The sequence below is a fragment of the Cynocephalus volans genome, chromosome 9, assembly GCF_027409185.1.
Source record: "Cynocephalus volans isolate mCynVol1 chromosome 9, mCynVol1.pri, whole genome shotgun sequence".
NCBI classification, from domain to species: Eukaryota; Metazoa; Chordata; class Mammalia; order Dermoptera; family Cynocephalidae; genus Cynocephalus; species Cynocephalus volans.
This window is the reverse complement of record NC_084468.1, coordinates 106,635,899-106,660,072: the sequence shown is the minus strand read 5'-3', so window position 1 is coordinate 106,660,072 and position 24,174 is coordinate 106,635,899. Positions and strand designations below refer to the sequence as shown.

The 24,174-nt window shown below is 38.3% G+C and overlaps 1 protein-coding gene across 1 annotated transcript; it reads left to right on the top strand.

Moving 5' to 3' along the window:
- Positions 1 to 931: 931 nt before the first annotated feature.
- Positions 932 to 1,123, top strand: SMIM43 (small integral membrane protein 43). The gene has a single exon (XM_063107607.1). It carries the CDS (start codon positions 932 to 934, stop codon positions 1,121 to 1,123), a length of 192 nt encoding a protein of 63 aa, XP_062963677.1.
- Positions 1,124 to 24,174: the final 23,051 nt, after the last annotated feature.

The window sequence follows — 24,174 nt, the reverse complement described above, 5'->3', positions numbered from 1 at the left end:
TGAGAGATAACCAACGTTTCTATTCTTTTAAGCCATTAAATTTTGGGGTAATTTGTTACACAGTAATAGATACATTGAATTTCTTTCAAAGTTGCACCGTATGGGCTTTGGGTGATCTCAAACAAATACAGACAAGAGTCAGGGACTTAAAGGAACATTTGAGTAAAAATTTTTTTTTTCTTTTTTCACCAAATAAATTGAATATCAAGCCAACATTTGAAACCTTTGTACCATATAACTTTTGAAATGCGTTTTATTCTTAATGCTTTTCTTAAATGACCTGCTCTCTCTAGATAAGTACACTCAATACTGAGTGCATCTGCAACTCCGAAGAGCAAGGCAGCTTGAACTGGAAATCACTCAAGCACCATTAAGTCATCGCACAGCATGAAGTCCTCTCACAGCCTTTTAAACCCCAACTTCACTGTCACCTTTAATTCTTTTGGGTCTCTGGGCCACAGCATCACCAGCCCTTTCGGAAAGCAGGAACAGGGGAAATTAAAAGAAATTAATTAGTCAGGGAGGGAGCTAGGGACCCTACTGGATGATGGGGGCGGAAGTCTTAAGATCAATTGCGAAACACCAGCCCAGACATCCCGGGAGACAGCCCTTACCTCTCCTGGTGTCCCCGCCCGCTGGAGTTCGCTCCTAGGTAAATCGGCTCGTGTCCTCACGAGCGCAGGAGAGGATCTCAGCGAAGCGAAGGCTCTCGCGCCTGCTCGGGAAGTCGGCGCCTGGGTTGCACGAGCTCCTTGGCGCATTTCCTCGGAGCTGCAGGAGGCTGAGCGCGGACCCGGGAGCCAGCGCCCCAAACGCGGCGCCCTCGCGCGGGCCGGGCGGGGAGCGGGAGTTGGGTGCGCGGGCTGCGTGCCTCGCCCTCCAGCTGCGCCCGCGCCCAGCGCGCACGGCCACCGGTGCCCGCGCCTCCAGCATGGAGTGGGAACTCAACTTGCTGCTCTACCTGGCGCTATTCTTCTTCCTGCTCTTCTTACTTTTCCTCCTGCTCTTCGTGGTCATCAAGCAGCTGAAGAACTCCGTGGCCAGCACGTCCGGGGCGCTCCAGCCCGGACGCCTCTCGTTGCACCGCGAGCCTTGGGGCTTCTCCCGCGAGCAAGCGGTGTGACCCGCGACGCGGGCACTGGCGGGAGGGCGCCGAGCTGCGTGGGCGCCGGCCGTGTCTCGGCCTCGATTCTCCAGGTGCGGGGCTCGGCGGCGCTGGAGGGACGAGTGTCTCCGCTGCTTCGGGAGGCTCGGGGGCCCGCAGCACGCTCCGGTGCCAGGGGCAGCAGGTGAATGGGGTCTGGGCTGGCGCTGTACCCTTCCGGAGGGACACCGAGGTTTTCTGGGGCAGAGAGAGATGGAGAAAAGACAGAAGCTCAGCCTTTGGAGTCGGAATGGCTTTGGCACCCACGAGCTCTTCTTTCCAGACAAGCTGCATTTTAGCATTTTAGCTTGTACCTGAGAGGTGGAAAACTAAATTATTCAGACAATTAGGTCCAGCCACTTCCAAACAAAATAGAATGTCAACCTAAATATTCGAATGTTTGAGAAAGAGTGTGGGCTTTGGACAGGTGACAGGAGGAAACAGGGCGCACTTGAAGTATTCCAAACATTGCTTTTAATATTTTTGCGCTTTGGGAGATGGTACGTGGACTTGGACTGGCAGTGCCTGAGAGAGAGGATTTAGTGCCCTGTATATATGTGTGTGTGTGGAGGGGAGGCATTTCTCCCCTTGATCCCTACTTCTGTTCTAGCCACCAACCCCATTAGTGCCTGCCGGGCTGGGTAGGTTTAGAATCTGGGACAGCGAAGGGTGAACTTTACAGTGACAGTCATTTAGAAGATGCCTTTACGTGACCTTTTGGGGATGGTATGGAGGGCCAGTGAAAGGAGGTGCTGTTTGCATAGTGTAGGGCAACAAGAAAAAAGAGGACAGGCGCACAGGGTCTGTGGTTTCAGGTTAAAGGATTAGAGCTTTTGCGGGAAGATTGACTGGCAGGAGTAAACTCACCAGGGTGCCCTAAGCACCCTCCGGGCAATGTTAGTTTGGGAAATAGCAACTTCATCCTCTAGATACTTTTTCCTAGATTTATGTCATCCTACCTTCTGGAGCAGAGCCGCTGCCCTTGGGTGGTGCACAGAGGACCACAGCTGCAGTGACAGCTTGCAAGCCTTGCAAGGAAGAAGGCTGCAACAATGGGAGACAGAAGCTTTCTGCAAATGGTAAGTTGAGACCACCCATGGTTTCATGTTGCCCCTAGTTACGACCAGACTTCTGAAGATCCAGGGCCTAAAAAAGGTGAAGGGTCCATATGGGGTAAATGGGTACAATGAAGGAAGGGGTTCTCTCCCACTCAGAACCGGTGAGCTTCTTCTACTGAAACTAAGAAGCCAAACTGATTCCTAACTCATTGCAAGAATCAGTGTCTAGGCAGAGCATTATGAAAATTAGAATGAGATGTAAAGAGCATTTGCAATTTTAATAATCATTCTGCTCTTTTGGAAAACAGTGCAGGGGTTCTTGGAGTGAAATATAGCGTAGAGATATAATCTGTCTTCAGTAAGGGAAGGTTTGAGTTTAGTCATGTTAGGATGGGATAAGCTGTCCATATGATGCCTGTAGGATTGAAAATACTTATTAATTTTAGACACAAAGAAAGACCATATAGAGAGGGTAGAAACAATGATATACTAAATTTCACTTAAATTGATAATACAAAAAATGAAGACAGTTATTTTGAAGGAAGGAAAACAGTCTCAAGTGAATAACAATGGGGAAAACTTTTGGCCTGACATTCCCATATTTTCTTTCTATCTTTGCAAAAATAGACCTGTTCTTAATGAAGTCAGTGGTTTATTTTAATTATAATGTCATGACAAATCCTCACCTCTTTATCAGAGTTATGGTAAGACTTGATTTGAATTTCCAGTTTGAATTCCTAGAACCAACTGCAGTGATTCTATATTGTGCTTTGAACAATAGTTCTCTAACTAGTTGATGTCACCACAGAGGCATTTAGTTATAGGACTATATGGTATATATGAACACTGAAGATGAATGTGGGAGTAATTAATTAGCAATTATAGTTGTTTGTAGGGATGGAAGACAATCATTTCACACTTTATAAATAACCAGAATACAAATTATTTTAACCACCTGCTTGGGTTCTTGATTTTGTAATCCTTTAATTTTCCTAGCAGTACCATGTCCAGAAATTTAACCCACCCATGACTCTTTCTAGATAGGAGACTGTAGAGAACTTAGGGTGAGTAGTTTGTTACCATCTCAGTATTAAACAGTCTCTCTGCTTGTTCTACTCACTCAGGTTCCTAAGAAAGGAGTGGTTGCTTTTCTTTCCTGTGTCCAGTGCCATTTTAAAACCTCCTTGTAATCTAATTCATTAATTACAAGTTCTATTTAACCAGACAAAAAATGAATATTTATTCCTATTACTCAACCCCTGCTTGGAAGTTGGCCCTAAACTCTGGGCATTAAGGTTCCTCACATGTGCTATCAGAACTTGGCTGCTGTTGGTTTCCTGCTCTGCCCTAGCTTTATTAGACACCCTGCTTTTGAAATATTGACACCTGTAGATGAGTGGCCTTTTTCTGTTCATTTATTGAATCATCATTTTTCCAAGACCCAACATAGACTGATCTCCAAAATTAGAGCTACTTTTGAATTCACGTGTTTAACTACCTTTATAAGTTCTTGACCTAGATCTAATGCTCTGACACCCACAATGGTGTAGGTTCTAGGCTTCTACATGTTGGCGATTCCATCCGCTCACCTGGTTCTGACAATCACTATGCCAAAGTATTTTTAAAGATGAGGTAACATTTTTTAAAGGAAGACATACAAATGGCCAATAGGCAGATGAAAAAATGCTCAGCATCACTAGACATCAGAGAAATGCAAATCAAAACCACATTGAGATATCGCCATTATTAAAAAGACCAAGAATAGCAAATGCTGGTGAGGATATGGGGAAAGGGGAACACTTCTACACTGTTGGTGGGACTGTAAATTAGCACAGCCACTATGGAAAACAGTATAGAGGTTTCTCAAACAATTACAGATAGAGCTACCATATGATCCAGCAATCCCACTACTGGATATATATCCAGAGGAATGGAAGTCTTCATGTTGAAGAGATACCTGCACTCCCATGTTCACTGCAGCTCTATTTACAGTAACCAAAATATGGAGCCAACCTAAGTGTCAATTGGTGGATGACTGGATAAAGAAAATGTGGTATATCTACACAATGGAATACTACTCAGCCATAAAAAAGAATGAAATTTTGCCATTTCCAACAACATGGATGAGCCTGGAAAAAATTTTAAGTAAAATAAGCCAGACGAAGAAATAGAAATACCACATGTTCTCACTCATAACTGGCTCCTAGAAAGGAAGGAAGGGAGGGAAGGAGGGATAAAGGAGAGAATGAAAGAAAGAAAAGGCCACAACAATGTGTTGAACTTTCAGAAGGAGAGAACAAACCTAAGGATACTAGAGACAGGGGGAGGGAGGGAGGGGGTTTGGGAATCGATAGGTCGGGTAAAGGGCATAAAGAAATATAATGATTTGTAAGAATGAATATGCTAATAATAAATTTAAAATTTTAATAATAAAAAAGATGAGGTAAATATGAGTAGATATTAAAGCATTTGAAAAGTCAGGAACATTTAAAATAACTGCTCATTATATAAGTGTAACTTAATTATAGAAGATTCCTATGTTTTATTTTCAATAAAACGTTTTTAGTGACTCTTCAGCAGTATTAGAAGCTGAGTTGACTTCTTACATTACAAAGAAATAAGCCATAATTCTATTATATAATATTTAGTACTTTATTTCAAGTGTTCTTATTTCATTATTGTTTCTAAATTTCAGCTGTTCAAAATGACTTTAAATATTGTTAGGACAAGCTTGATTTTTTCACTAATTTCCAGACTTATAAGTATAATTGACCTGCAGTTACCTGGAAAGATAATTGTGTTAAGTTGAATGAGAATGACACCACACTCACACCTGCAAAGCTAGAATGTCTATTAGAGTAGATTCCTATGTCTGAACTTCAATTTTAGAGCACAGCTGTAGATGCAGGACCATGCCATCTGGTGTGATTCTACAGAAAAAGAGATAAATTTTACCCAGAGGGTGCCATGCACTGGCTTTTCTGGGAATGACAAGGTGCCAGGATTTGTTTTTGATTCACTTGCACGGGTGAAAACTTGGATCTAGGTGAGTAAAAAAACATGCAATATGCTATTTTTTGCTTGACATTCCATGTTTCCCATTTTGTCTATAGCTTCAAAATAACTGCAGTAGTGTTTAATTAAGTGGCCAAAATTTTAACCATTGTAAATTGTTAAGCCATTTAGGATAGTGGGAAATGTTTATTTTTATTTTTCTAAACCATTCTAACCTAGGGACTTTGGGGATACTAAAGATTCTAATGTAGTACATAGAAAGTATCTTCAGAGAGCTGGACTTTGTTTTTAATTTTTATAGCTACTCTGAGGTGTTTGTGCATATTCAAGCTAAATCCACAATTAAAGTTCCAGGATCATGAGGATATCACTTTCTGGTGTCTGTGTCACCTACAAGGAAAAGTTAATTGAGTTGTAATTGGAACACTTATTCTATTTTAAGGAATGATGTGCTGTCCGATTCTAGAAACACAATAAAGCCAATTGAGTTATTTAACTAAAAGAAAAAAAAAATTGAGTTGTAGATTTTTGATGTAGTGTTCTTTTGTTTGAATCAGTGAAATAAAATTTTCAGTTCTCCATTTCTTATTTTGTTTACACAAATAAAAAAATACAGATTAAAAGGGCAGACCTGTGTTTAGAACAGTAATCAGAATAGGCACTGAGAAGAAACTTCCTGATGGATTAAGCTAAAAAAATAAACCCTCTTATTTTCCTTAATAGCACCTACTTTATATAGTGAGCCTGATCATTTCTGCCATTCTTGGTCTCTGTAGACAGATACTGAACACACAGTTAAGTTCAAGTTATAATCTTTATATTCAACCTTTGTTTTATTAGCATGACTCTATGAAGTTACTTGAATTTCTTGAATAGGTACAGATTCTTCAAGCAAGATTTTTTTTTTTTTTTTTTTACTTTCAGATGGAAACCTCACTTTCCTGTTGGGAATCAAGATGGATTGCTATCTCAATAATGTAGTAGGAAGTTACTGAACTGAACAATGGCTTAAGCAAATTAAGGGTTTTGTTGTTTTCTCATGTAGCAAAGAGGCTGGAGGTAGGCAACTGCTGGTGTTAGTTCAGCAGTTCACAGATGTCTGGCTTAAGGTGGCTGCTGAGGTTCCCTTGGCTTTTTCCTCTAGGTTCCAAGATGGTTCCTGCAGTTCCTCACAAGAAGAAGGAAGAAGCCTAAAGGGAAGATAGGGCATGCCAGTTTGAGTCCGCTTCCTTTTAAAGAGCTTTCTCAGAAGTCCAAAAACTTTTGCTTACATCTCATTGGCAAGAACTGTGTCATTGGCTACTGCTATTTGCAAGATTGCCTGAGAAAGGTAGTTTTTGTAGCTGGACATTTAATTACCTTCAACAAAAATCCATGTTCTCTTAATAAGGAAGAAGTTGGTGATGGATCTTGAGTGGACATCTAGCCTTTGGTTACAAAATACAGTTGTAAAAGAGCATAATGTTTGAAACAGATCAAAATGGTAGCTTCTTCTCAACTGGCAAAACTCCAAGCAATACTGCTCAGCTCTGAGTGAGCAGAGTGAAGACATGCCAGGTGTCCTTATGAAACACTTGACAGGACTGACCTTCTCTTTTAGCCAATATACTTGCTCCACATCAGGATATTCTAGAAGAGGACCTTGGGGACTTGCACTCTATCTTGGCGGATATAGTCTCTTTATGGAGGTTTGGTATAAGACACAAAATGTTCCTCTTTGTTGCTTCCTCATGTGCATCATTTATCTCCTTTCTAATTTGCCTGTCAATTAGATTTTGGTGGAATCTAGGTTTGTGTGTTTGATCCCCATAAAAAGACCATCCCTTTCAGGCACGGGGGAGGATAATCTATGCAAAGAAAGGCTACCTTCTTCCCTTCTGTGACTCCACCACTAATCTAGGAATATCCTGGGAGAAGAATTGCCTCTCAAAGCTGCTTCCATAAGCAGCCTACATCCTGGCTAAGCAAAGGGAGAAGAAACACTTCCCACATCCAGGGCTTTCCAAAATAACTTTCTGTGATGCTATAAATGGTCTATGTTTGCAGTGTCCAATATGGTAACCACTAGCCACATGTGGCTAGTGAACACTTGAAATGTGGCTAGCATGACTGATGAAGTAAAATTTAAATTTTACTTAATTTTAATTAATTTGAGTTTAAATAGCTACATGGGATTGGTGGCTAGTATATTGGATGGCACTGTATACATCCTTCTCTTTCTTGTGTTTTAGAATCAGCTGGGAGAGGTGTGGGCTAAGTTATCTGCTTGGTGTCCCATGGTCTTCACTGTTCCACCTTGCCATTGAACTTGTCTCCCAGGGGCAAAGGAAAAATGGTATTTTGGAACTGAATTAAAGATGTTAACTCGACATCTATACATTGCACATGTTCCTGTAGTAAATGGAATGGTTTCTTGGGAATAGATCCTGTGATTGATTTTACTGATAATTGATAATAGAAAAACAGTAGTGCTGGTCCACTTAACCTTCCTAGTGGCCATTGTGTCCCTAATCAGAGTGATTCAGCAGACATTATTTTGTTCCGTTGTGCAGTTCATTCTGTGTTATTTTATTTTTGTAACATTTTGGTTGTTAAATAATTATTCTGTGTATGTTTTTCAAGACATTTAGTGGTTTATATTTTTTAAAAGGCTGTGAAATAAAAAAAATTGTATGTAACAGTTTTTTGTGTGATTTTTTTGATGAATTATTATTATGAAAATGTTGTTAAAAGTTAATTAGGAGATTAATAGAAAGAAATACTTATTTTTATATCAGAATTTCTTTTAACGGACAAACCTATATGCCAGCTAATGTTGTCTTTTTAAAATATCAAATATTCTTCCATTATATTCAGAGTTTGGGTAAAGTACGGAGGTTGTAATGGTATTGGATTAATTCTTTTCTTGGGTATCTGGTTGTTTTTCAATATTGAACATCATTTGGACTTTATTTCCCTACAAGTGCCTTGTTTTGGGATGTCTATCATTACTGAATTATAGGAGTTCTTGATATCTCCTAGACACCATTCCTTCATCACATATATACTTTGCAAATATTTTTTCCTAGTTTGTGGCTAACTTATTAATTTTTCTTAACTAAAATATGTATTTTTAATTTAAGTTTAATTTATCCACTTTTTTCTTTTGTGTTTATTGCTTTCTGTGTCCTCTCTAAGACACTTTTGCCTACCTCCTAGGTCATCAAAAATATTCTCCTGTGTTTTCTCCTAAGGTAGAAGCTTTAAGCTGTAGCTTTTACTAGGTCTATTATCCATCTTGCATTAATTTTTGTGTATGGTGTGAGGTAAGGATTAGCTCTTTGCTCTTTTTGTTTTGTTTTTTTCTTGGGTACATAAATAGTTTTTGGGTTTTTTTTTTCCATTTGTTGAAAAGACTCTTCTTTTCCCAATGGATTACTTTGTTATCCTTGTCAAAATCAAATGACCATGTAAGTGTGGGTCAATTTCAGTTCTCTGTTCTATTCCATAGGGTCATCATGCCATTTTCACACTGTTTTGATTACTGTAGTTTTATAGTAAGTCTTGGTATTCACTATAAAATGTTATGAATTCAAACTTTTGTAATAAACTCCCATTCCAAGGCTGAGTGTACATACACTGAGGCTTGAGTAATTTAAGTTGAAAATGGTTACATACAATGAGAAAACCCCACCCACTTCCCACTTTATTTATTCCTCTGCTACTGGTTCCACCCACAATCTGAGTCCAGATCTGGGGCAGCACTTTGTCAAGAGGGATACTCTCATGTTCCTACCTATCATGACAAGTAGGAAATGTCTTTTTTTCTGTTATTACAGTCAAGAACAAACTATAATTTTTAAGAGGGACTTTTTCCTAGAAAGCTGAAGTGATACAAAACAAAACAAAAAAGCATGAGCCTAACGAGTCCCAGCTTCATTACCAACTTGAGTCTAGTCTTTCTCAAGTATCAGGACATTCATTTTAATTTTTTCCTCTCATCTCAGTGGTGTCTGACATTTGAGTGGTTGGATACTGTATCATGCTTTTTACAAATTTATCTGTAGGTGGTTTGATTGGCACCAAATCATTGTCTCAAGCCTCATTTTTACTTGTGTTCAGTTTCCCAGATTCACTGCTTCTTGTCCTTTTATACATCTCAACTTGGAACTCATTGCAAAGTCTTGACCCATAGAGAAAAAATGCAAGATCCCCTCTATTTCTCACTCCTGTAATCTTATTCTCCTCAGAGCTAGCTCTTGTCAACGGTGGTGTATATCTTTTGCAGTGATTTTCTGTGCATTTGCCATGCATAATTATAGTCACATTTATTACATTTGCATGCACATGCACATACACAAAAGGTTTTTTTCTTTTTAATGTAGATAGAATCAATCTATAAATATTCTGCAGTTTGCTTTCTTCTCTGATATGTTGTAGCAGGTTGTATTTTCCAAAGGATGGCCACAACAGTATTTCCCATACTCTCACAATGTGACCTTGACATCTTGACATTGAGGGGTGGGTCTATGTCCCCTCCCCTTGCATCTGGGCAGGCTTGTGACAACAGAATGTGGCACAAATGATGCTGTGTGGTGTATGAGGCTTGACCAGGAAAAGCAATGCAGTTTCTCCATATTTGGATGGAATACTCACTTTTGGAGTCTTAAGTCACCATGTAAGACTGGAATATCCTGAAGTCATCATCATTCTTTGAGGAAGCCTAGGCAGAGGGAGAGGCCCCTTTTAAGTGCTCTAGTCAAGAGCTGCAGGTAAGGTGCCAGCTGATGAATAACCCCCAGCTGCTGAATCCTCTTAGCTGATGCTCCAGACACCGTGGAGCACAGATAAACCTGTCTCACCATGCCCTGTCTAAATCCTAGTTGTTGTTTTCAGCCTCTAAGTTTGAGATAAGTTTGTTACAGCAATAGTAACTGGAGCATATGTCTTAAAAAGTTGTAATGAAAATAGAATAATTTTTATCATTTTAGATATTTGTATAGTACCCTCAGCATTTATTTAGCAAATGCATACTCGTCATGGGTATTAAGTTTGTTGCCAATTTTTACCTGTTGTATTCACAGAAGCTTGATTGCTGCGTCAACTGGTTTAGAAATATCAGGAATTGGTAGATACTGACAATCTTTTTTCCTATACGACTGTGCCGATATCTATCCATCCACTACTCCACACCTATTTAACATAAAAGTTTGCCATTTTAATGTACAAAAACACAAAAACTTTTTTGATGATTTGAAAAATTGTATTTATTGGCCATTTCTATTTCCTCTTCTCTAAGTGTTTACTCATATCCTTTGTATCCTTTACCTGTTTTTCTTATAAGTTATCTTTTTATAAGTAACTTTTATATATGTGTGTGTATATATATATATATATAAAATGACTATACACATAATGAATACACACACATATGATGACTAATGTATAAAATCAGTGAATGTATATGAGCTATGTACATATAATTATTAATCCTTTGTCCATTGAAAGTTGAAACTATTTTCTCCTGGTCAGTTGTCTGTGTTTTAACTTTCTTTTTATTTTATCACACTGAAGTTTAAAATTATATGTAGACATTGTTTAATTACCTTAACTGTATACTATGGTAGGGCAATTATCTTCATTTTATCTTTGTTTTTCAAGTTTTTCTTGGCTATTCTTGTAGGGCATGTGTATGTGTGTGTGTGTGTTTCACATAAGAAGTTACGAATCAATTTGTCAATTTCCATTAAATAAAACTCGTGGATTTTGGTTGCAATTCCAATGAATTTATACATTAATTTTAGGAAACAATTAACATCTTCTTTTATGTTCTTTGGTGATGGCTTAGATTGTTTACCTCATATGGGCAATCTTGTACATTTCTACTTTAGTTTATGCTTAAGTATTTTATACTTTTGGTTGATGATATATATAGGGAGTATTTAGTGGCTATTGGTCATATAAGAAAGCAATTGATTTTTAAACATCAATTTTATGTCTGGCCCCTTATAAAACTCTTCTGCTTATTGCAATAATTTTTTTCATTGATTTTCTTGCATTTTCTAGGTGGCAAATCATATTGTGCGAGTAATGAATTTAGTCTTTTTGCAACCTGCATTTATGCAGTTTATTTCTTTTATTTTATTTCATATTACAATGACCAGGACACTAGTACAATGTGGAACATTACTGGTGGTAATGAACATAACTTGTCTTTTTTATTATTTTTAATTTTAATGATTGAACTTCTAATGTTTAACCCTTAAGTATGACATTTGCTGCAGTTTCTGATTTTTTTTCCATTTTTTAATGGGAATTCTTGACGATTTCTTTTCTAATCTGTTTCTTTTACAAGATAGTATGTTGTGAACATCTTTCCAAATCCAGAAGTATAAAGGTAAATAATTTAAAATGTCTGCATAGTATTTCATTGAATATACTTGCTAAAACTTACCTAGTCTACTTGTAAACAGAATTTTATATATATATATATATTGCTTTGAATCTCTTTGTGCAACCAACTTTTCACATTTGTTTGATTCCTAGCAGTTGGAGAACTTGGGTTAATGGTAAAGGAGGTATCTAACTTTATTGTACATTGCGATACAAACTGTTGAGGATGACTTGCTCTCCAGAAAGGACATACCTATTTACACTGCCATTACCAGTGCATCAGTTTGCCCACTGCCCTCTTTCCTTGATGCTGCTGCTCTTTGAGGATCTTTTTCATCTATAAATTTAATACGTAAAAAAGTGATAATTTGTTGCTTTTATTGTTATCCATTTTATTATTAGCTTGAGCATTGATCTTTTCTCTTCCTTCTTTTGTGAGTTGTTTATTCATGTCTTCCCCAATTTTCTATTGGGGCATTCTTTAGTTCCTTACTGATTTTTTGTTGGTATTTTCTTTTCTTCCCTTGGAAAACTTTATTTTATTTATAAGTAGGAACACAATGAGGTTAAATCTTCCTTCCTTTCCTAATTCCCATTTTTCATTTCTTTTATGTGGCTACCAAATTCTTATGTATCCTTCTAGACTTAAAATAGAAATTCATACATATATATATTTATATTTTTTTAAGTACATGAAGTCAAACTATATGCCCATTGTTTTGTACCTTGCTTTTAAAAAAATGTAACAATTATTCTTTATTCATTCATTTAAACAAATATTTATTGAGAACCTACCATGTGCCAGGCACAATTCTAGTTACTTAGGCTATATTGGTGAACCAAAGAGACAATTCCGTCCCTCATGGAGCTTACTTACATTCTGCATACATGGCTTCCTCTTTTTAACTGCTCTATAGTATTCCACATGCAGAAAAAGCATAATTTACTTAACTAATTCTTTCTCAATAGATGTTTAGTTGTTTCCAGGTCTTTGCTATTACTGACAACACTACATAATCCTTTGACATAAATCTTTGATCAATATGTGCATATATGTATAGAATAAAATCTAGATAGTGGAATTTCTGGGTATGAACAGTTTGAAAAAAATTTATAGAAATCTGAAACATAAAAGTAGAAGAAATATTTCTTCAAAATTTATTCTCATTGACTATTTAAAAATTTTATTTATTTTTATTCTTTAATAGATTTTGTAATTTGGGGGGGCAGTTTTAGGATTACAGAAAAATTGAGTGGAAAGTACAGAGATTTCCCACATACCCTACCCCACTCCAGCCACACACAGTTTCTCCTATTATTATTAAAATTTTGTATTAGTATGTTACACTTACTGCAATTGATGAATACTGATTAATTATTATTAACTAAAGTTTACATAGTTTACATTAGGGTTTACTCTTGGTATTGTACAGTCTATGGGTTTTAACAAATATATTATGCCATGTACCCACCATTACTATGTCATACAGAATAGTTTAATAGTTTAATTACCTTAAAAGCCACCTTTGCTCCACCTATTTGTCTCTCCCTCTCTGGCTCCCTCCAAGCCCCAGGCAACCACTGAACTTTTCACTGTCTCCACAGTTTTGCCAAGATGAGCAGCAAGAGGACGTATGCTATCCATGTTTCCTTCACTTAGCAGTTTGCATTTGTTTCCACTGTGTCTTTTTGTGGCTTGATAGCTCATTTCTTTTTGTCTCTGAATGATATAGTCCATTGCATGAGTGTACCACAATTTGTTTATTCATTCACCTATTGAAGGACATCTTAGTTGTTTCCACATTTTGACAATGATGAATAAAGCTGCTATAAACTTTCTCATGCAGGTTTTTATGTGGACATAAGTTTTCAACTCCTTTGAGTAAATACCAAGTAGTATGATTGCTGGATCACATGGTAAGACTAGGTTTAGTTTTGTAAGAAACTGCCAAACCATCTTTCAAAGTGGCTGTACCATTTTGCATTCCCACCGGCAATGAACGACAGTTCCTGTTGCTCCAAAGCCTCAACAACATTTGGTGTTATCAGTGTTTTTTATTTTAGCCATTTAATAGGTGTGTAGTGGTGTCTCAGCTGTTTTAATTTGCAATTCTGTAATGACATATGATGTTGAATATCTTTTCATATGCTTGTTTGCCATCTCTATATCTTCTTTGATAAGGTGTCTCTTTAGACTTTTTGCTTCATTTTAAAGTGGAGTTTTTCTTTTGTGAGTTTTAAGAATTCTTTGTATATTTTGGACATCAGTCCTTTATCAGACAGGTGTTTTGTGAATATTTTCTTTCAGTCTGTGGCTTCTCCTTTTATTCTCTTAACACTTTGTCTTTTGTTGAGAAGAAGTTTTTAATTTTAATGAAATCTAGCTTATCAAGTTTTTTCTCTCGTGCATCATGATTTTGGTATTGTATCTTAAAAGTCATTGCCAAACCCAGGGTCACCTAGATTTTCTCACAGCTTATCTTCTTGGGGATTTATAATTTTACATTTTACATTTTGGTCTGTGATCCAATTGATTTAATTTTCATGAAAGTTGTAAAATGTGTCCAGATTCATTTTTTGTGCATGTGTATATGTGGATGTCCAGTTGTTTCTGTAACCATTTATTGAAAGGACTCACTGATTTTTAAAAACAAAATATGTCATTAGAAGGTGAATCCTCACCTCTTCATATTGCAAAGTCCTGTTTATTAAATTGCCCTGTCTGTTTTTAGTTATTTTGCTTGATAGAAATGATTGATATATCATGAACCTAATAATTTTTCAAGCCCTTACTGGCTTAAACTATTGGCCCTACCTACTTCCCTAATATCTTTTGGTTGCAAGAGGGAAATTCAAACTCAAACTGGTGTAAGCAAACAAAGAGAATTTATTGACTTAGTAACCAAATGACCCAGGGGTAGATTTAGTTGAGGTACATAGAGGCAGAGAGTCAAATAGTGTTATAAAAATCTAGTTTTTCTTTAGTCTCTAAGCTCTATTTTTAGATATTTAGCAATCAATCATGTTTATTAAGCATCTGCTTTGTTCCAGACACTGTTTTAGATGCCGGGGAAGCAGAGGAAAGAAGACAGGTAAAATCCTTGCTTTTATTGAGTTTACGTTCTAAGTCTTGAGATTCACTCTGATCGGACTGGCTTAGGTCGTGTGCTTACCCTTGGACCAATCACTGGGTCAGCAAGGTTTGGCTTAGGTCATGTGGCTTAGGTCTGGGTCGTGTGCCCATCCTGAGAACTGGGGATGGCCTGCACCTGGACCACATAGACTGAGAATGGGGCAGGTCTTGATGCCCAGAGGAAAATCTGGGCTGTTGTTGAGAAAAGGCAGAATGGATGCTGGAAGATACATGACAAATGTTCCCTTCCACTAATTTCTTTAGGATGACTGACTCAAGTGAATTCTCCAAGAAGCTGTTTCCTTAATAGCAGTTCTCAAGGGGGTAAGATATATTAGTATCTTATATAAGTATCACCTGGAAAGCTCTTACAGCAGACATATTCCCTGGGTCTCTGTGGAAAAAGCCAGATTTAATTCAGAATGGTACACCTGAGAAACTAATTATCCTAGACTCCCTTGGCAATGAAATGAAAGCTGGAGCTGCTAGACAGGACTTCTGGGAAGACTCCTCAAAAGGTAAACATGCGAGGGCATGCCTTATTGCCTTTTCTGTTTTCCTCCTCCCTGAAATGGCAGAGTCATGATGGCCTCAGCTCCAGCAGCCCCCTAAAACTTTAGCCCACCATTACGATCAAACCTGTGCTGAGAGGTGCAATGAGCCCATTCTTTGATGACCATGGAGCCACCATACGTGCTCTGGACCACCTTTCTCTGAACTACTTCTGTTTAAAGTCACCATTATTTTTACTGATATGTCATATTCAGTTTAATCCCACCTGCTTCATCTCTTCACCTGAATATTCCGATATGTTGGAGGTTGAGAGTGGACAATATATTGAAAAATGCTTCCTAAAAGAGTTTGATATGGTCTTGTCCTAGTTGTTTGAGGACTACCATTCTAATATCTATAATTTTGGCCTCACAGGATTAGTGGTAACAATAGACATGATCATTAATGGAAGAGGAGAATCATTCAATCACCCCATCTTTTTTCTTATGATGTACTGGGATATGCCTACAGATTTGAAGGAGGGACCAGACGGAGGCTGGCAAAGGCTCTTTCAACTGTTATTTAGGATATAAAGCATCTCTTTATGGACCACACTGCCTTTATCTTGCTGAGTTGGTGGACAATATGGTTTAAAAGACTAGATGTCTTCTAGTTTCTTTTGTAAGAGATGCAACACAACTTCCAAAAGGTAATAGTTATTTGCTTCACTGTTATGAAATACAGAAATAATAATCTTGTATGGGCTGAACTGTGTTCCCCCAAAATTCATATGTTGAAATCCTAACCCACAGTACAGTAGTCCCCCATAATCTGCAGGGGATATGCTCCAAGATCCCCAGTGGATGCCTGAAATTAAGGATAGTACTAGACCTTATATATACTATGGTTTTTTTTCTTTTTTTCTTTCTTTTTTTTAAAAGATGACCAGTAAGGGCATCTTAACTCTTGACTTGGTGTTGTCAGCACCACGCTCTCCCAAGTAAGCCACAGGCCAGCCCCTACTATGTTTTTTTTCTATACATACATACCTATGGTAAAGTTTAATTTATAAATTAGGCACAGTAGGAGGTTAACAATAATTACTACTAGTAAAAAAGAACAATTATAACAATACAATGTCGCAAAAGTTATGTGAATGTGGTCTCTCTGTCTGTTAAAATATCTTATTGTACCATACTCACTCTTCTAGTGAGATGAGAGGCAGAGATGAGACGCAGTGAGGTGGGTGATGGAGGTATGGGGACGGACTGTGAGGCTACTCTAGACCTTCTGATGATGCCTCAGAAGGGGGATCATCTGCTTTGGGTGATCGTGGATCATAGAGCTATGACAATGTCCGTGGTTGGTTGTCAGAAGCAGACAATGTCAACGACTAATGGTTGGGGACTGTCTACAGCGTAAATACATTGGACAAAGGGATGATTCATGTCCTGGGCAGGACTAAGTGGGACTGTGTGAGATTACCTCATGCTGTGCAATTTAAAACTTATTAATTGTTTATCTCTGGAATTTTCATTCACTATTTTCAGAACACTCTTGATCATGGGTAACAGAAACTGCAGAAAGGGAAACCATGGATGAGGAGAGACTATGGTATCTCAGAATGTGACTGAATTTGGAGATAGGGCCTTCAAAGAGGTAGTTATGGTTAAATGAGGTCATGAGGGTGGGCCCTAATCCAGTATGATTGGTGTGCTTACAAGAAAGGGAGATTAGAACACGGACGTGCACAGAGAATAGACCATGTGAAGACAGAAGTAGATGTCTGCATTAGGGTTCTCCAGAGAAAACAGAACCATGTTTGTGTACACACACACACACACACAGGAGATTTATTGTGAGAAATTGGCTCAGATAATTATGAAGGCTGGAAGTCCCATGATCTGCTGTCTGCAAGCTGAAGACCCAGTGAAGCTGGAGGTATAATTCAGTCCAAGCCAAAAGGCCTGAGAACCAGGGGATAGATGGTACAAGTCCTAGTGTGCGGGCAGGGAAAGATGAGATCTGATGTCGCAACTCAAACAGTGGGACAGGAGAAGAAGGGGGCAAAGTCTTCCTTCCTTCACTTTTTGTTCTATTCAGGCCCTCAGTGGATTGGATGATGCCTATCCACATTGGGGAGGGAGATTCACTGTACTCAGTACACCAAGTCAAATGCTAATCTCATTCAGAAACAACCTCAAAGACACACCCAGAAATAATGTCTATTGGGCATCCTGTGACCCAGTCAAGTTGACACCTAAAATTAAGCTTCACAGAGACCATCTGCAGGGCAAGGAGAGAAGCCTCAGAAGAAATCAACCTTGCTGGCACTTTGATCTCAGACCTGTAGTGTCCAGAACTGTGAGAAAATCAATTTCTACTCTTATGCCACTGAGTCTGTGATACTTTGTTACGGCAGCCTTAGCAAACCAATACAGAATCCAATTACTCTCTAGACAGTTTGGTTAGATCTTCTGGCATAGAGAAGATTGCTTTAGAATAAACAGAAAACAGGATTTTTGTTATCCATGACTGGTGTCTGAAAGCATGTGTATATAGAGATGTGTAGAGATGGATATAAGAAGAGTTTCCACCTTTGTATGTATAATTTAATGTGCACAAAGTATGTTCACCTCTGATTTCTCAGATAACAAATGCCTGGCTTACTCAATATATTTATTCCTCCGACATATTATTATGTATTGGTGTTTCTGAATGCTTACTAATTCAGGATTTGGAAAAGATGAATTTATAATCTACATGGATGCTAATTGGAATTCATGCTAATATTAGATTATCTAAGTGCTAATTTTATATAGTAATTATTATATAGTAAATGTAGGGTTTTTTTAAAAATGGGCCACTTATAGTTATCCATAAAGCCATAATAAACTTTGATAAGAATTGTCTAAATTCACATTATTATATCCTAAAATGGTTTTCTTAATCATAATATTGACTGAGTTCCAAATGCTGCGTGGTAAACATAATTAGAAAACGGGGTGATTTGAGGGCTTCTCTATGTCCTTCAGATTCTGGGAAATGTATCAGTTCCTCAAGGTCAAAACTCTTTTGACGTCATCCCAGGAGAACGAAGAATTAAACATTAGGTGCAATTCTTTAGTATTAGACAATAACTGGAAGAGGTTCCTGGGAATGCAGATTGGGCAATATAATGATATCTTTTAAAACGTCTTTCCTCTGATGGTTCAATATGTGACTATTTCAGTTTTTGTTGTCCTTACACATTATTTTGTTGCTCTTATTTCTGTTCTACAGCCTTGTACCCCATATATAAAAGTACTTAAAAAGTTAAAATTGTCCTCATAAATTTAAATTATTGATGTCATGACCATATTATCATCCTGCCAGTTTTTTTGTCTGTGGCAATATAAAAAAGGGCATTATACTGGAAGAGAACGTATAAAAATATGAATTGTACATATTTCAAAAATATGTATGTTTGGGTTAATTTAATAATCCCAGTAATAAAGCCTCTCTACTGCTATAAACAGCATTGTCTCCTAAGCTTATTAACATTGTGTGGATCATAGATTTACTTCTGCTGCTTCCCAGTTTCTTAACAGTTGTTTGCTGTCCCCTTTGGCTGAAATTCTCACACAGGAGACCCACAGATGTCTTCGAAGGTCAGGTAGGTAGCAGAAGGACATAAAGCTGTGTGTGTTTGTGTGTGTGGATGTGTGTATAGTTGTGTGTCTGTGTGCATTTGTATGTGGTTGTGTGTCTATAAATGTGTTTGTTTAGTTGTATGTGTTTGCGTGATTGTAGTGTGTGTGTATTTGTGTGAATATGTGTTTGTGTGTATATGCATGTATGTGTGGTTGTGTGTCTATATATGTGTGTTTGTGTGACTGGGGTCGTGTTTGTGTGTAGTTGCATATGTTTGTGGTTGTGTGTCTGAGCATGCATGTGCACTTTCATGTGCATGAGGTGAGAGATGAGGACTATGGCTAGCTCGATGGTATACCTGCTCTCCCTTTAGACGTTCTTGTTCACAAATTTATAAAATACCATGCTGGCCAAAGAAAACACTACAGGAAGCAAGACTTTATGCTCATACTCTAAAATGTCTTAGTAATACAAGGGTTACCCTTTATTTCTAATAAAAGGAATTTAAAAAGTGCATCTTAAAAAGTTGGCTTGCCTTGAGATTTTGGTGTCAGATTTGGGTTGAGATTTTGCTACTTAAGTGTTACATTGTGTACTTCATCTGTTTCCTTTTTTTAAAAATGGAGATTATTAGCCTGACTATTTAGAATTAATATTAGGATAAGATGAAAGAAAATATGTGAAAATATCTAGTTCAGTGCTTGAAATATGTTCTTAACACATTTTGTTAAAAAATAACAGGAGAGGTTCTCCATAAAGTCTTTGTGTACTCTCTAAACTTATCTATACATGTAGATATAGACATAATCTATATGTAGATTTTAGGCATTATAGAAATATTCAATAAGTTTTTTTTTTTTTTTCTTGGTGGCTAGCAGGTACAGGGATCGAACCCTGGACCTTGGTGTTATCAGCACCACACTCTAACAATAAATATTTAACAATAAATCATTCCAATAAATGAGGAATGATTAAATAAATCATGATATTTATTCAATGCAATAATATACAGTCATTTAAAAATGACACATATGAAGTCTATGTAGCAATAAGAACAAAGTTCTAATATTATGCAAAAAAAAGTCTAAAATTTTATATTAACCATGGTGATAACCATATAAAACATGCATGCAAAAATGCTCTAAGAGAATGTATAATAATGAGAATAGCTGGGTGATAATAGTGGGATATGGGATTCTCACACCTATTTTCTAGGCTTTAAAAATGTTGTTTTTATTACTTTTACAGTTGAGAAGTAAGTTTCTTAAAATTTAGGAAAGCCACATTGTGAAATTATATTTGTACTTACTCTCTCAATGTCTGACATGCCTTCATTGAACGAGGCCTTCCAGCCTTGCCCACCTGTAATGCTCAAAGGTGGAGCTTGCCTGATTCCTTCACCTAGAGAAACCTATGACCTGGTACTCAGAAACTTTTTTTCTTTTTTTAGCATATTCATTGTTACAAATCATACTTATTCTTTATGCCCATTGTCCAATCTTTCCCCTTCCCCCTCCCCTCCCTGCTCTGATAACCATGGATTTGTTCTCTCCATTTGTTGGTTTGTTGCCTAGATGATCTGTCCAGTACTGAGACAGGTGTGACCAAGTCCTCCCTATTATCGTAAATCAGATGCTTCTTCTATTACTCTGGAGAGTGCTGTGTGGAGAGAGAGGACCTCTTGTTATTGTTATATTTTTTGTCTCCGTGGTGCCTCTCCTTGTGTCAATGAAGTTGAGAGTCTGGCGTGCCATCTGTTCGGTGGCTGTGACTACTGCTGTAGAGACTAGCCATGGCAATTGTGGTAGCTATGGAGGGCTACCCATGTGAAAATGGTCCTTTTGGTGTGCTCTTGACCTGGTTGTGGCTGGATTTGGTTTTCCCTGGCTCCATACCTCAGGACCCTGGTGGGATCTGGGGTGGTGGCAGCAGCTTGCCTAGTTGCAGCTGGGTTCAGTTTTGCCTGGCTCCATGCCTTATTCTAACATGTTGCAGAGCAGGGAAGGGGGAGGGGAAATAGGATGGGAAGAGGGAAAAGAGGGGGAGCATGATTGAGGCCTGTGGCCCTCCCTCATTCCAGCAGGGGAGACCAGGGGGCTTCCAGCAGCAGCTGGTTCATCACTGGGCTGGTTGCAGATGTCAGGGGGGCGTGGCTGCAGCCCTTGGCACCCCGTTGCCCATGCTTGGGAGCCCAGGGGGCTTCCGGTCCTTCTAGGTTTTATAGGTGTTCTTTGGTGGTGTTAGAACTTTACTAGTAAATATCAAACTTTGTCTCTGATCCGATTTGTTTTTTCTTTCAGTTCTGTGTTGGATTATTCACTGTTCCCACCACTTAAACTCTTCCTGGAACTAATTTGTTGTCCTTTGCTTACATGTAAAATGGGGGAACTTCCTGTGGGGACCAGCACTTAAGCCCTGTGGTTGAGCTAAATTGCTGCTTTGCAGCTGATTCTGTGGGGAAGGCTTTTTCTGTAGCTCAGGTTTTAATCATTGAGCTTGTATGTACTTCCAGGTCTTGTGAGGTCTGGTACACCTGGGTTGTGTGGAAACTCTGGTCTGGGCTTGAGACTTCTCAGCAAACTGCATCTCCTGCAGTTCTATATTCCTGACCAGTCTCCACTGAGTGGTTATGCACTGATTAGGTGGCAGGTAAGCTGTCCATAATATGCCCCTGTGTTCCCATGGTGGCCCATCTCTCCTACTGCCCTCACTCCAAACACTTCCCATGGGACAGGCAATGCACTGATCCCTTGTGATGACTCACCAGCTTCTGAGTGGCTCCTTTTTTCTGTTGTCTGTGGCCCCTCACTCCTATGTGGGTTGACAGGAACCCTGTCAGTGGTCTTGCTGGCCTGGGGGCCAAAGCCCTCTACTCCCCTGCTGCCTCCAAGCAACTTCATAGGAAGGGCACAGCTGTGGCTTTTGCCAGCTCTTGCTGCATGTGCTCACCAGGGCCAGCCTTGAAGTAGCTGGGATTCAAAATGGTCGGAGCGATCCTTTCTTTCTCTCATTGTGGCTTCTCCTGCCTTCATGAACTCCATAAGTCTGTCCTCCTCTTCCCCTGAGCCCTAACAGCCCCAGCATGGCTGCCGTTGCTTTCTAATAGTTGTAAATTGGTTGATTTGTGGGAGAGAGTGATGCTGGGGACTGTCTATTTCACCATCTTGACTGGAAGCCCCAGCACTCAGAAACTCTTGAGATGGAGGGCCTTCCCTGTGACTTTTCACTTCCTTTTTTGAAAATATTTCAAATACATCTTTTCTTTCTTTTTCTGAATATGAATGTAACTGTACTCAGTACAAATATTCCATAATCCTACGCTCCTTAATAGATCACTATATTTCCCTTTATTTTTTCAGGTACTTGATAACATATATTTATATTATTTTTTGAGCCATAAGTTGGAACCTACTCTATGTACTGTTTTTCTTACTTGCTTTTCTCAAATAACCGTATATCTTTGACGGTTTTTATCCACATTCCTTTTTAATTTGGTCCATGTTGTTTGCAATCATACCAGATGTTTCTTGAAAATAACTTAATGAACAGACTCTCTTGGAGAAATATCAGAAAAGGTAAGTTACCAGTTGTCCAATACAGCTACTCCTCTCGCATTCTCACTCTAATCCAAAAGGTATAGCTAATGCTGTTATAGCCATGACAGTTAAGTACCCTGGCCTTTATCCGTTTGAAGATTCCTTTTAGGATAATTACACTAAAATGGTCTCTACTTTAACACACTTGCTATAAATTTGTTCTGCTTTGATCTTCACCTTTACTTCTGTCTGCTGCTTTTATTAGTCATACTATAACCTTGGCTAAAAGCTGTGCAATTGTTGCCAGAGGTTACCATAGTCTAGAAGAGAGGCTTTCAAATGGTTTTGCCCAACATTCACAGTCAGAAATGCATTTTGCCTGTGACTCAGACATTTACATGAAAATAAATGGAATACAAGTTTCATTATACAGCACACTTATGTGAAACATACTTTGATACGTGGTTTTCTTCTAATTCTATTCTAGTCTAGTTTATGTAATTAAAAAATACTGTTTGCCCCCTCCCACCCCTTTCCATCACTAAATTAATTTCAGGACCCACTCACAGGTCTTGATTTGCATTTTATAAAACAGATTTAGAAGATAACTTCTGTCTTGTAGAAAATAAAATCCAGTGCTGCTTAGAGATTATTCCTATCCTATCTGTAATCTAAATCATTAATGTTTAAAATTTAATAAGATCTTATATATTTAGAAAATTTTTATTGAGGCCTAAGATAGCACATACTACATATGTCTTGACATTGAGAAAAATGCTATTCCCATTATTTTATTTTTTAAAATTTATTGGTTGGCTGGTGGGAGGGATCCAAACCCTTACCTTGGTGTTACAACACTGCACTCTAACTAGCTGAGCTAATGGCCAGCCCATATTTCCATTATTTCAAATACTTCCTGAAGTTTTAAAACTAGGGCTGATCAGGGCTGGCCCTTGACTCACTCGGGAGAGTGTGGTGCTGATAGCACCAAGGCCATGGGTTCAGATCCCCATATAGGGATGGCCAGTTGGCTCACTTGGGAGAGCGTGATGCTGACAACACCAAGTCAAGGGTTAAGATCCCTTTGCCGGTCATCTTTAAAAAAAAAAAAATAGGGCTGATCATCTTATGTATTTTATTCTTTAAGTACATTGGGGAAAGTAATCATGTGATTGATCAGGTAGTTGGCATTTCTTTTCTCAGTGGGATTCTTTCTGCTTAATTTAAATCCATGGCTGTGTGTGGGTCCTTACTATCACTCTGACACTTTAGGACATGTTCTCATTCAATTATAATAGGGTTTTGTAAGAAATTTCTCTTTCTTCAGCTGTTAGCTTGATACTCTTTCTTTTTAAATGGCACTCTCAAAACGAGATATAATACCTGATATGGAAACGTGCCAATTTTTGTACATTTTAAATTGTGCATGCAACTACATTTTTTTGGTGTCTCCTATACAAACTATGTTTTGATATGCAATCTTGGAATGATGAGGATGAAAATGCAGACCCCAAAATGTATGTCTCTCCTGTCCATTTCTTTACTCTTTTGTCTTTGAACTTTCAATAATTGATGGCGGAAGTTAAACTTGCATTATAGACTGTGGGCAGGGTTAAGGGGAACCGTCAAAGCCTGGTGAAGCACCCCAGGGACAGTGGGAACTAGAGATGTTACCAGTTAGTCTAAAGGGGTGAAGGGAAGGCATGGTTTCCAATACCCAAGAGAGTAATGGTGGGAGAGGGCCTGTTGACAGAAGCCAAGGTCTTTGGAAGAGGGTTGTGTTGTGACTTA

Coding starts and splice junctions, on each gene's coding strand:
- SMIM43 (XM_063107607.1), top strand. CDS start 932: ATGGAGTGGGAACTCAACTTGCTGCTCTACCTGGCGCTATTCTTCTTC.